Source organism: Daphnia pulex, chromosome 9 (assembly GCF_021134715.1).
Source record: "Daphnia pulex isolate KAP4 chromosome 9, ASM2113471v1".
Classification (NCBI taxonomy): Eukaryota; Metazoa; Arthropoda; class Branchiopoda; order Diplostraca; family Daphniidae; genus Daphnia; species Daphnia pulex.
The window spans coordinates 724,155-736,679 of NC_060025.1; the positions used below are offsets into that span (position 1 = coordinate 724,155).

The following is a 12,525-nucleotide window of genomic DNA, read 5'->3' on the forward strand; positions in this document are numbered from 1 at the left end:
TAATACACGGTTTTCCTCCACTCAAACACAAAGAATGTAATATTAGCAGACATTATGAGTTCACTAAAAGTCGACAGAATTAGTCGAAATGGCCATCGTCATCTTGAACTGTAGAGGTGCGACGTGTTTTTTTCGTCATGAAATGTTTGCAGACCTGTCGTGACTTGTTTTGAAATTACGTTTTTGCTTCAATTAATCAGCTGCTGGTGAAGCCACCTGACGAACAAACTCTCAACTCTTTTAGAAAAGCCACCTTGCGGACAAATTCATCCCTATTAGTGAAGCCACCTGACGGACAAACTCTCAACACTGTTCAACATTATTATTTTAATGAACACAGAAAAGTTTCACCTTTTCTAAGGTTATCAAGTTAAGGTTAAAATTTAGGGCCTAATATTTAACAATCAGGATTTCTATTTATAAACGAGACCTTTATTTTAAACTTTTGGTTACGCCAATAGATTGGTTTTTCCCTTACGGTAATACAAAACTGAAAAACTCAAAGTATGTAAGCACTTCATTCGCAGTTAAACAAAATTGAACTTCCATCAATGGATAATCTATGCAGAAAACGGGTTGATCTGGCACGTGCTCATTCCGAAATCAAACACGTTAACGAAACCACAACGGCCTAAATGGTTCTTGGATGTGTAAGGGGCACGTCCACCGGCTGATCCTGTGCATGTAGACTGACTGATGTCACTTTCCCATCCAGCTAGAAATATGAAAATAAAATCATTAACACAAACAAAGATGAAATATAATCGACAATAATTTGGTTTACCTCCGTTGGTAAGGAAAGATTTCACTTCGAACCATCCATTTTCGCTCTGGGAGCAATCCATATCGAATTCGACCATCCAGTAATGATCTCCCCAACTACCAATATGTTATACAAGGGGCGAATTATTTACATACGCTAATTCAACCAAAATGATTTCCTACGCGTTAAGGCTTTGATATCCGGGGCTGGAAGCCGAGTTCGAGGTCCAAGCCAAAGGAGTTCCTTCGGCAGTTTGACCCACATAAGATCCTTGTCCAGGCTCGGCTCCGTACCAATCAAGTCGACTGTCTCCGGTGCTCCAGCTGTTGTACTTATCGTAATGGGAACTTGCCCCCAATGATTTCATCTGTAAAAAAAAAAAAAAAAAAAAAAAAATCTTATGGAATTTCTTATCACTCATTCTCAGTGAAACCATTCAGACCTGGAAATCTATGGCGCAAGTGGAAGTGATGTCTTGAGTGCATCCAGGGCGAACGGTTGAATCGATTCCACCGCGGATGAACAAATCTTGACCTGGGGCCGTCTGTTTCTTTACGAAGACCACTGTTCGCTGGACACCCGTCATGGGAGGGGGAGTCGGACCAGTTGTAGTCGGAATGGTTGGTCCTGGGGTGCCTCCACCACCTCCGCAACCACCAGCACAGACGGCCAGAATGGGTTCTTCGTAGTTGTTAATTGAGATCTGCGCCATGCCATCTGCTCCGACTTGAATGGATGATGCGCAATCGTCGATGATGTTGCAGTAGCTTCCGGCGGGCAAACCTTAAGAGACAAATTTGAAAAATTCGTTTACAGTATAAATAAAATATTAAGCTCAAATAAACCAAAATTTACCTGTCTGAAGACTTTCGGACATGGATCCTTGTTTGGCCATGGCGAAAAATCCTTTATTTCCGCGGGAGAATGCCACCGCATTACCGTTGTTCCAGTAATTCTCCATTGAGGTACCGACTACGGCGTTACGGAATTCAACCTATCAATCAAATTGATTAAAGTAATCAAAGAAAAGTAAACAACACACAATTAATTTACCATTTTCTTCATGACGTTCCAGCGATGCTCGCAAACCCATCCGCCACCGCAACTGCCATCATCGTTAATGATGACATCAGCCGTGCTGAATGGATATAATATCAAATATGTTAATAAATGACTAACAATTAATTGTGCGGAATACTTAATATACCTGTAGCCTCCGTTACTGGGTGGCCCTTGGTCAGTGTTGGTGAAGTAATAGCTGCTCATTATCCGCGTGAAACCGTAATCCTGGGCCAGGGTGTAGGCAACGGCCTGTTTGTAATCGCGTGGGCTTTCGTGCGTGATGACATTTCCTGTCGAGTGTCAATTAGACGTTACTTGCCTTTGTAAGACATGAACAGAGTCTTCTGGACCACTTACCGCCTCCTCCATGACCGCGCTGGTTGTCGTGATTGTCGGTGAAGATGAAAGCCCTATCAGAGCGGGCCATACCCCATCCGTAATCGATCAAATTGCTCAGTTGTCCGTAGTCCTTGATACCCCAAGCGATTTTAGAGCAGTAACGGAATTCAGTCACGTATCCTATTTGATAATAATACAGAGCACAGGGTTAATTACATTCAAGGGGAAATGCCGCTAATGTTATCATTTAGTAGCTAACCTGTGTTGTAGTATTCGTCGACTTTGATGGCTATGTTGATTTAATGAATCGAAATAAATTAAGAGTTAATGAAGAGTCGAGCGTTTGTAAAATAGAAATCCTTTATAGTCACCCGTCGTTTTGATCAATCACTTCCTGGAACACGTAGAATTTGGAGCCTGCCGGGAATCCCTGGTCTGTTGGCAAGTCGGTCAATCTAGAAAGAGTAGCCGAAATATCCTTTCAAGCAAAGAAAAGATTAACATATTTTAAATCATTGAAGAACTTTAGACCAAATTATGTAATCTATACCTCAGGCCACATGTGTTTGGCTGCGTCAATTCGAATTCCAGCCACTCCGATCTGGATGAGTTGATTGAAATAACCGGCGACCTTCTCACGGACGTAGTCCAATTTCCCATACAAATCAGTCAGGCCGACCAGATAACAATTTCTCACGTTGGATGGGTTGCTGTAATCGTTGACATTGCCTTAAAAATCATCAAATCATTAGAGTGAATCTTACGGAATTTTAAATGATTTAAGAAATATTTACCGTCGCCGGAAGGGCACTGATCACGGGGCGTAAAATGTTCAGCACTGTAAGGAACCCCTGGAAAATCACGAGCATCACCGTTAGCGTTATAAGATGACCCACCGTCCGCAATTCCGGATCGACCCGTTCCGGTCATGTGATTAACAACAGCATCGACGTAAATCCTTCAAAGAAATATTTTGATAAAATTTACGTTTTCGACGGTAATTTTTTTTTTAAATTCTTTCCGTAGTAGAAAATTAAAACTGACCTGACGCCGACGCTATTACAACGGTGAACCATGTCAATAAACTCGGCTTCGCTACCCGATCGGGAATACAATTTGTAGCTAACCGGCTGGTAGCGTTGCCACCAAGGGTAGTTGTTCTCTGGTAAAATGACGTGTTCCATAGGTGGTGATACCTATACAAAATTTAGGTTAAATGCTATATCAAAAAAGGGTCTCCAATGTAAGAAATGTTGTGGGGTTGTCATCTCACCTGGACACTGAAAAAATAAAAAAGGAAAAAAATTCTGAATAGAATAAACTGTACTTTATAAATTTTTTGACTCTTATCAAACTTACCCGCAAAATCCAGCTCCTGCTAAGTAACGTTCGCATTCAGCGGCAATGTCTGTCCATTTCCATTCGAAAAGATGGACCATGACCTGCTTGCCATTGCAATTGGGATCGAAAAAAGCCGAGCAGTAGCCTGCCAGCCCGAGAAATAGCAACCAACGCATCATTTTTCAACTAAAAAAATACAACTATTGGTAGGCAATCAAATTTGCGAAAGTAATGGATAGATTTATTCACACTAGAATCGGATCGAGCCCTGACATGCGACGTCACTGGCTGATCGGCGAGTTGTTTCTTTTGCTAACAACATTTCTCGTACCCTTATTTATTGAAATTGAAAATTCCCCACCCCTCTCTGACTTTCTGCTATCTGGTAACCAAACTTGTCGCAAGTTTCTTTGTGTCTACAATTGTTTCATCACGTGACCTTATCGGACAGTCTAAGTCCTTGGGTGTGGTGCGGTCCAAAATGTTAAAGTACGTAGTCTAGAAATTCAGATTGCCACAGCTGAGGTGTAGGCGCGTCCGCTTGACACGTAGGCGAAATATCGACACCAATAACTTATGTACAGCGACTATCCAAAAAACATTTTGACGAATGGTTATATAACGTGATACCTGATCATGTATTTAAAATCTGTTCTACTTATTTCAAAAAATATTCAATTTAAGTTGGGGTGTTACATAAGCGAGGAAAATGTTGTTTGCACTCACACATACAATTATTTGTTTTTCTTTGTCAAATTGTTTCCTGATAAGGAATGATGAGTCTATAATCCACATGTCTGCTGACTGGTGGCTTATCTACGTTTCATACATAATTGCGCAACGTTTGCTGTATACACTTTTATCACGACTGCAATTTGACAGCTACTTTAATAAAAATGTCTAATGTCACTTAGATTTATTCGATTATTTAAATAGGAGTGACGACGCAAATTTAAAATCTTCTTGACGTGAACCTAGAAACCTGGAACGCTTACCTTGAAAGTGGATCAAAAGACATTTCCGGCGTTACTCTGATTTATCCACATGTTCTAATTGCGTGATGTCAGCGCAGCAACAAATCTGGTAGAAATTGGCGATTTTATACCGTAGTCGTTGCCGCCCATCCTAGTTCCGTTCCGACTTTGGCCTTAACGATCCGTTTCACACGCAGATCTGCGATCCTTTCTAGCGGTGTGATCCATACATCCGCGTAATATCCTGATATAAAAGTGTTTGAAAACCAGATTTAAAAAAAAAATCGTTATTTTCCCAACTTTAGCGTCAGATGGCATTGTTACCTTGTCCAACGGATAAATGGTGTGTGAATGCTAGATCCTGTGTTGGCCTTTGGGTGGATGGACGAGCGCTATAACTTGACGGGATTGCGCCTGAGGCCTGACGTTGTCCAGGCCTGGACGATGATAGCCTCATCTCAATTTGCGTCGGCGTCGTTGACCCTAGGATTGACAGGGACATTTCTATACTTGACAATTTTGACACGGTTCTCGCAGTCCTTACCTGGACTTATTTTCTGTGATGTATTACCTTCGACATCTTCAACTCGCTTAACGTAAGTATTGTTTCAGGCAAGTTGCTGCCCCGTAACTTGATGAGCCCAAACAATAGAACCGGAAGTCGTTTGAAGATCCCGTATTCGACTCATCCGGCATACTTTACTGGCCAGACAGTCCTCCTGTTACGATATAATATTTATTTTTAAAATCCTTAGCAAAATCTAAAATTTCTCATACCTTGAATTTTCGTGCAAAGTATCCTTGTCGTCCTTGACATGATGACTTTGACTGGTATTCACGAACGGCACCACGAATGAAGGTGGGGGGGGGGGCGAAGATAAGGTGTTTTTTTTTGTTTGTTTGGTATTCCATCCGGTTTGCAACGAAGTCAGTAGATGAATGAAAATGATTTCAAAATCACCTATTTTCTCTCCGACCTCCGTTAAATCCTGGAACATGTAGGCAAAAGCTAGGTTGCCTGACGATGATTCTGCAGTGTTCGAAGCCAACGTTCAACAGTATTTTGTGTCATGTATGAAACTGTGATCAGTGTTGGTAAACATCATACATATCCTGTAGATTGGAATACCTATTATATAAGCAAATCATTATGTCTAACTTCTTTAATTTAAGCAAGGACTTTCTTTATAATCAAGTAGGCCTAATCACGACGATTAACTGTAACGAGTGGCGTTAACGGGGTCAAGAACAGCCACTCTCCACTATCACAGATTTGGCAATTAAGAAAGCCAAATTAACAAAGAAAACTTATTTGCAATGTTGGCATTTGGGATTTTCACTCCTGGAACCTGGAAGATGACCATGCAGATTTAACACAAAGTAGGCAAAACTAGTAAATGGGAATGAAAAAACCAGTTAAATCAATGTAAGTTTTTAGTTTTCCTATGATTTTATTTTAATATGAAAATTCATAAAAATGTAATGAAAATGAATGAGAATGTAAAATTCGTTGGAAATACTTTTCATCTTTTTTAACTGTAGGCTAATACACATCTAATTCAGTTAATATTGCTGGAATAATAAGACACCATTTTCGATCAAAAGGACCACAGTAGTAAGATATTCAACAAACTTTTGAACATTCTGTTTTCTAATCAATATGACCTGTACTACAAAGGATACATGCCAGACTAACTGGAATTTCAAGTAAAAAAAATTGGCATGGGGATGACTGCACCACTGAAAGGTGATTCACCAAAACTGTGGGATGCAACATATACCCTTGATATGATAACTGTAAATCATATTATAAACTTATATGTAAACACAAGAGCACACACTTAGAATATATCTTGAGAAATTTCAACTGATACTCAACTCAACCCAAACAACTGACCCGGTACTATCTCATATTGATTAATGATATGTTTTATGTGGTTTCCACTAATTTGTAACCATCTTATAAGTAGCAACACTTGAAATTGTGAAAAGAACTGTGAATGTCTTATGCCTACAGAAGTCAGAAAGCATGTTTATGTAATTTATAATCACATCGAATGATCATACATACCGATAACATGACTGTTTGAGGGAAAAAAATACGGCTTTTCATTCAATTTAGAAAAAAAATCGATTATCAGATATTGTCACTTTAAGAGAATAACTTGTTAACTTAATAAAGTTGCAACTTGACTTGGACATCGACATATTGGACATATAGGTACAAAGTCGAAGTGGCCATCGCCATGTTGAACCACTGACAAAAATCAAAACTGAATGGCTGCTTTCGATTCAGCTGACAGCTATAGACGAAGCCACCTAACGGACAAAGACAAAACTATCAACACCTTGGCGAAGCCACCTGATGTACAAAATCTCAACACTGTTCAAAATTGAACGATTGTGCAAAATTGTCAGCTACCTGCGCTGCGTTAGCAAGGTAGAAGGGCTGTTCGTAAAAAAAAAAATAGAAAGGGATGTATCTCATGCTGCAACAAAGGTTCACTCTGCTTTTCTTTGAGAAAAACTTAAGCTTCTTTTTTTAATGCGAGGCAACTTCCGACAAGATTTGATTTAGCAAGGTAGTGAAATTTAGAAAGTGAGTGTCCGGAAGTCTTCGATGGGATTCGAACCCTGAACTACGGCATGCCAATTTAAGACTATACCACTAGGCTACCAAGTAATATCCTTATGAAAAAAATATTGTTATAAATACTCAGCCAATACTTTTTAAGGATATGATTTACTTCCGGAAATAGTTAAAACAGGATATGCGACCATGGTATAGTGGTTATAGCATCTAGCGTTGTATGAAAATGTCCCGTGTTCGATTCCCACTTCCGCCACATTGTCTCCCATTGTTGTTCCTCATATCGCTCTGTATAATATAACTATGCATGTGTACTAGCCCTTACTAACACCAACTACTTACACTACTTACACAAACTACTAACAATTTATATGCGCGGCATATTTAAAAAAATTAAAAAAACTTAAGATAAATTCGTTGGGGCAAGTCAGATCGATTATCATCGTAAGACGTGGGACACTCTTGTACGCTGTAGTACTCGAGGGTTGGCTACTGCTGTAATAGACCGGTATGAGAGATGACGAACCCTGAATGAAAAAACCTTTTTGTTTTATTTCTTTTTGAACGACATTAAAATACCCGGCAACTAACTCGGCACAGGAGATGCGCTGCGAGGTTTAATGATAATAACGACACTAAAGGCTGGCGAGAAAAGAGTTCGACTCCTTGTCCCATCAATTTCTCGAGCTTTCATTCTATAATTTCTCCTCTGGCTTTCATCTAGAAAACAAGAAATAGGGAAAATTCGCTACAAAAGCAATGCGAGAGCCAGGTATTTAATTTTATTTTTGCTTGAATGACCAACTAGCGCTAGATGGCTATAGTTGTAAAGGTCATCTAGTGCGACAATCGACAACTAATCCATCCCATACCAGCAGCAGCAAAATAAACAAGCGTGATTAGTACGCCTTATTAAAGTTGCTGGCAGAACCAGAGATACAGAAAACACTGCAATTAATGTAGGAACTTTCTGTCGATTAGTTTTCACTATTTTGTTTTCAAACATCCACTCGGCTGACGTAGAACCAACTGACTGCCAAGTAGTCTATTACTGCCAAGAACTGAAGAAAGAAAAACCACCTAAAGATTTCACCTTTCTTAAGCCTTAAGTTAAAATCTAGTACCTAATCACGATACGAATCAAGATTTTAATATGCTAAGGCTTGTATTTTGGACTTAAGGTTAATGTCTTTTCCCTTTAGAAGGAAACTCAAAACTAAAATTTGATCCCAAATAAACAAAAATTGATCTGGCAAGGGCTCATTCCTAAATCGGTCCTGGGGCCACTCTGCTGCCTCCGCAACCAGCAGCACAGACGGCCAGAATGGGTTCTTCGTAGTTGTTAATTGAGATCTGCGCCATACCATCTGCTCCGACTTGAATGGATGATGCGCAATCATCGATGATGTTGCAGTAGCTTCCGGCGGGCAAACCTTAAGACCCAAATTTGAAAAATTCGTTCACAATACGAAGTATTTAGCTCAAATAAACCAAAATTTACCTGTCTGAAGACTTTCGGACATGGATCCTTGTTTGGCCATGGCGAAAAATCCTTTATTTCCGCGGGAGAATGCCACCGCATTACCGTTGTTCCAGTAATTCTCCATTGAGGTACCGACTACGGCGTTACGGAATTCAACCTATCAATCAAATTGATTAATGTAATCAAAGATGAGAGTAAACAACACAAAATGAATTTACCATTTTCTTCATGACGTTCCAGCGATGCTCGCAAACCCATCCGCCACCGCAACTGCCGTCACCGTTAATGATGACATCAGCCGTGCTGAATGGATATAATATCAAATATGTTAATAAATGACTAACAATTAATTGTGCGGAATTTAATATACCTGTAGCCTCCGTTACTGGGTGGCCCTTGGTCAGTGTTGGTGAAGTAATAGCTGCTCATTATCCGCGTGAATCCGTAATCCTGGGCCAGGGTGTAAGCAACGGCCTGTTTGTAATCGCGTGGGCTTTCGTGCGTGATGACATTTCCTGTCGAGTTTTAATACAAATAGAGTTAATATACGCCTTTGTAAGACATGAACAGAGTCTTACGAGTGACCACTTACCGCCTCCTCCGTGACCGCGCTGGTTGTCGTGATTGTCGGTGAAGATGAAAGCCCTGTCAGAGCGGGCCATACCCGATTCGTAATCGATCAAATTGCTCAGTTGTCCGTAGTCCTCGATACCAGAGGCGATTTTGAAGCAGTAACGGAATTCAGTCACGTATCCTATTTGATAATAATACAGAGCACAGGGTTAATTACATTCAAGGGGAAATGCCGCTAATGTTATCATTTAGTAGCTAACCTGTGTTGTAGTATTCGTCGACTTTGATGGCTCTGTTGATTTAATGAATCGAAATAAGCGAAAGTTAATGAAGAGTCGAGCGTTTGTTAAATGGAAATCCTTTATAGTCACCCGTCGTTTTGATCAATCACTTCCTGGAACACGTAGAATTTGGAGCCTGCCGGGAATCCCTGGTCTGTTGGCAAGTCGGTCAATCTTGAAAGAGTAGCCGAAATATCCTTTGAAGCAAACATGTTATTTATTCATCATGTATTCAATCAATTAATTCAATTAATTAATTCAATCAACCTACCCTCGGGCCACATGTATTTGGCTGCGTCCATTCGAATTCCAGCTACTCCAATCTTGATGAGTTGATTGAAATAACCGACGACCTTCTCGCGGACGTACTCCAATCTCCCGTTCAAATCAGTCAGGCCGTACAGGTAGCAATTTCTCACGTTGGAAGGGTTGTTGTAATCGTCGACAGTGCCTTTAGAATCACGAAATATTGTGCATATTAACGGAATTGAAAATAATTTCTAAAAAATATTACCGTCGCCGGAAGGACACTTATGACGGGGCGTAAAATGTTCAGCACTGTAAGGAACCCCTGGAAAATCGCGAGCATGGCCGTTAGTGTTATAAGTTGACCCACCGTCCGCCACACCGGACACACCCGTTGGGGTCATGTGATTAACAACAGCATCGACGTAAATCCTGAAATGAAATAATTGGATAAAATTTACGATTTCGACGGTAATCTTTTTTTTTAATTCTTTCCGTAGTAGAAAATAAAAACTAACCTGACGCCGACGCTATTACAACGGTGAACCATGTCAGTAAACTCGGCTTCGCTACCCGATCGGGAATACAATTTATAGCTGACCGGCTGGTAGCGTTGCCACCAAGGGTAGTTGTTCTCTGCTAAAATGACGTGTTCCATAGGTGGTGATACCTATACAAAATTTAGGTTAATTACTAAATTTTAAAAGAGTTTCCAATGTGAAGAATGAAATGTTGTGGGGTTGTCATCTCACCTGGACACTGAAAAAATAAAAAAGAAAAGTTAAAATTTATGAATAGGAAATTTTTTTGACTCTTATCAAACTTACCCGCAATATCCAGCTCCTGCTAAGTAACGTTCGCATTCAGCGGCGATGTCTGTCCATTTCCATTCGAAAAGGTGGACCATGACCTGCTTGCCATTGCATTTGGGATCGAAAAAAGCCGAGCAGTAGCCTGCCAGCCCAAGAAATAGCAACCAACGCATCATTTTTCAAACAAATAATACAACTATTGGTAGGCAATCAAATTTGCGAAAGTAATGGATAGATTTATTCACACTAGAAATCGGATCGAGCCCTGACATGCGACGTCACTGGCTGATCGGTGAGTTGTGTCTTTGGCTAAAAACATTTCTCGTGCCCTTATTTATTGGAATTTGAATTCCCCACTCCTCTCTGACTTTCTGCTATCCGATTACCAAAGTTGACTTTTGTCAAGTTGCAAGTGTCTTTGTTTCTACAATTGTTTTATCACGTGACCTTATCGGGCAGTCCAAGTCCTCGAGTGTGGTCCAAAATGTTGAAGTACGTCGTCTATAGATGCGCGTGGCCACAGCCGACGACCTGCTTTAGTTCACACACGAAACTTTGGATAAATATTGACACCAATAACTTTGATCGACTTTGATACAGCGACTACCCAAATAACATTTTGATGTTTGATTATATAACGTGATACCAGCTCATTTCGTTTAAAATCCGTACTAGAGCTAGTCAAAGAAAATGCAATTAAAGTTAGTGTGTTACATAAACGGGAGAATTGTTGTTGGGTTGATGGGAAAAACTGTTGTTTGCTCTCATTTATTTATAACTATTTGCTTTCTCTCTCAAATTTGTTTTTTTGATAAGGAATGATGAGTCTATAATCCACCTGTCTGATGACCTTTCATGCATAGTTGCGCAACGTTTAGTGTACACTTTCATCACGGACTGTAATTTGACAGCTAATCCAATTAAACCAACATCATTCCCAGCGTGATAAATGAATGATCGTTTCCATTTTTCCAGAGAATCTGTAGAGAAACGATCGAATTAACAAATTAAGAGCAAAGAAAGTCTAGCAAATAAGGTGAGCGTGAAAGGAAGTATAGGAAACTTTTTTCCGGAAATGAAAATCCCAAAATAGATCATTTTCCGAGAAGCGAATGAAGAAAAAATGTTTTATTTTTTCTTTGCAAATTAAAGAAAAAGTTAATTACGTTTGGATTCGACTTGTGTTTTTCCCCTCCGTTAGTAGAAAAGTTCCCAATCATTTATGAGCTTAGTGCAAACAATTACCCCATCAAACCGGATCGACATTTCTTATCACTAAAAAGTCAATCAATATTTGATGTCTGAAATCTTAAAAGATACAAATTTGTGGCGCAGTTTAGAATCCATTTGTTACGTATAATTTTAATGTTTTTTTTTTCAGGTTTTTAAAACTTACTCCAGGTTGCTGCGTGCTGTGTCGCTACCGTTATAGACTCACTGAACGATCCTACATTTCCTATAATTCCAAATGAAAAATTAGATTTAATACTGAAAAAAAGAAGAAAAGATTTAAAATTTAGTTCGTTGTTTAAGCGTAGACTTTTGGCATAATTTGCTTCATTTTTACCAAAATACTTTTCCGACCAGCTCGCTAGATGTCATGGAGTCTTCGATCCCGTCGGAAAAGAGGGGGCTGGACTTGGTATAGGCCTAAATTAGATCTGAGGAAACGGACAAACGTCCAACATCCAATTCAATCCGTCCAACATTCCCGTCTAATCTTTTACCCTCCCAAAATAAAAAAGAGGGGGGGAATTTTCCCAGGAAAGAATAGCCAATTGGTCGGTATTGTTCCAGTAAATCCTTGGTTAATTGTCCCGCCTCTCACACTATAGAGGAGCCGACTGCTGCTGCTGTCGGGCAAGGCGGGCGGAATTAGTCGAATCATTTCCTCAAAGGGAGGAAGAGGAATAGTACATACTCCACTCCGCTCATAATGATTTCAATCACCACTCGTTTATTCTATATAGCTCACGTCTCACGGGCTTTTGAAGGTCACACACCATTTTGCTGCCTACTGACCCATGGCGACGCAAACATAGCCCCGAGTTAAACTCGCGC

General features: G+C 40.0%; 1 protein-coding gene across 3 annotated transcripts; it reads right to left on the reverse strand.

Annotated features, from left to right (window-relative positions):
* Nucleotides 1-410: 410 nt before the first annotated feature.
* LOC124202028 (alpha-amylase-like) lies at nucleotides 411-10,778 on the reverse strand. Of its 3 annotated transcripts, none has more exons than XM_046598294.1 (15): nucleotides 10,480-10,778; nucleotides 10,405-10,411; nucleotides 3,209-3,360; nucleotides 2,959-3,122; nucleotides 2,715-2,893; nucleotides 2,536-2,642; nucleotides 2,424-2,455; nucleotides 2,183-2,344; nucleotides 1,971-2,115; nucleotides 1,817-1,901; nucleotides 1,619-1,757; nucleotides 1,206-1,546; nucleotides 946-1,130; nucleotides 785-879; nucleotides 411-715 (listed from the first exon to the last, which is right to left on the reverse strand). In XM_046598294.1, exons 1-15 carry the CDS (start codon nucleotides 10,638-10,640, stop codon nucleotides 561-563), a joined length of 2,109 nt encoding a protein of 702 aa, XP_046454250.1. In that variant the 5' UTR covers nucleotides 10,641-10,778; the 3' UTR covers nucleotides 411-560. The 3 variants fall into 3 exon arrangements, with proteins under 3 accessions (XP_046454250.1, XP_046454249.1, XP_046454248.1); XM_046598293.1 differs by lacking the exons at nucleotides 2,424-2,455; nucleotides 2,536-2,642; nucleotides 2,715-2,893; nucleotides 2,959-3,122; nucleotides 3,209-3,360 and adding exons at nucleotides 9,386-9,417; nucleotides 9,497-9,602; nucleotides 9,678-9,857; nucleotides 9,921-10,084; nucleotides 10,171-10,322; XM_046598292.1 differs by lacking the exons at nucleotides 10,405-10,411; nucleotides 10,480-10,778 and adding exons at nucleotides 3,438-3,444; nucleotides 3,524-3,822.
* Nucleotides 10,779-12,525: the final 1,747 nt, after the last annotated feature.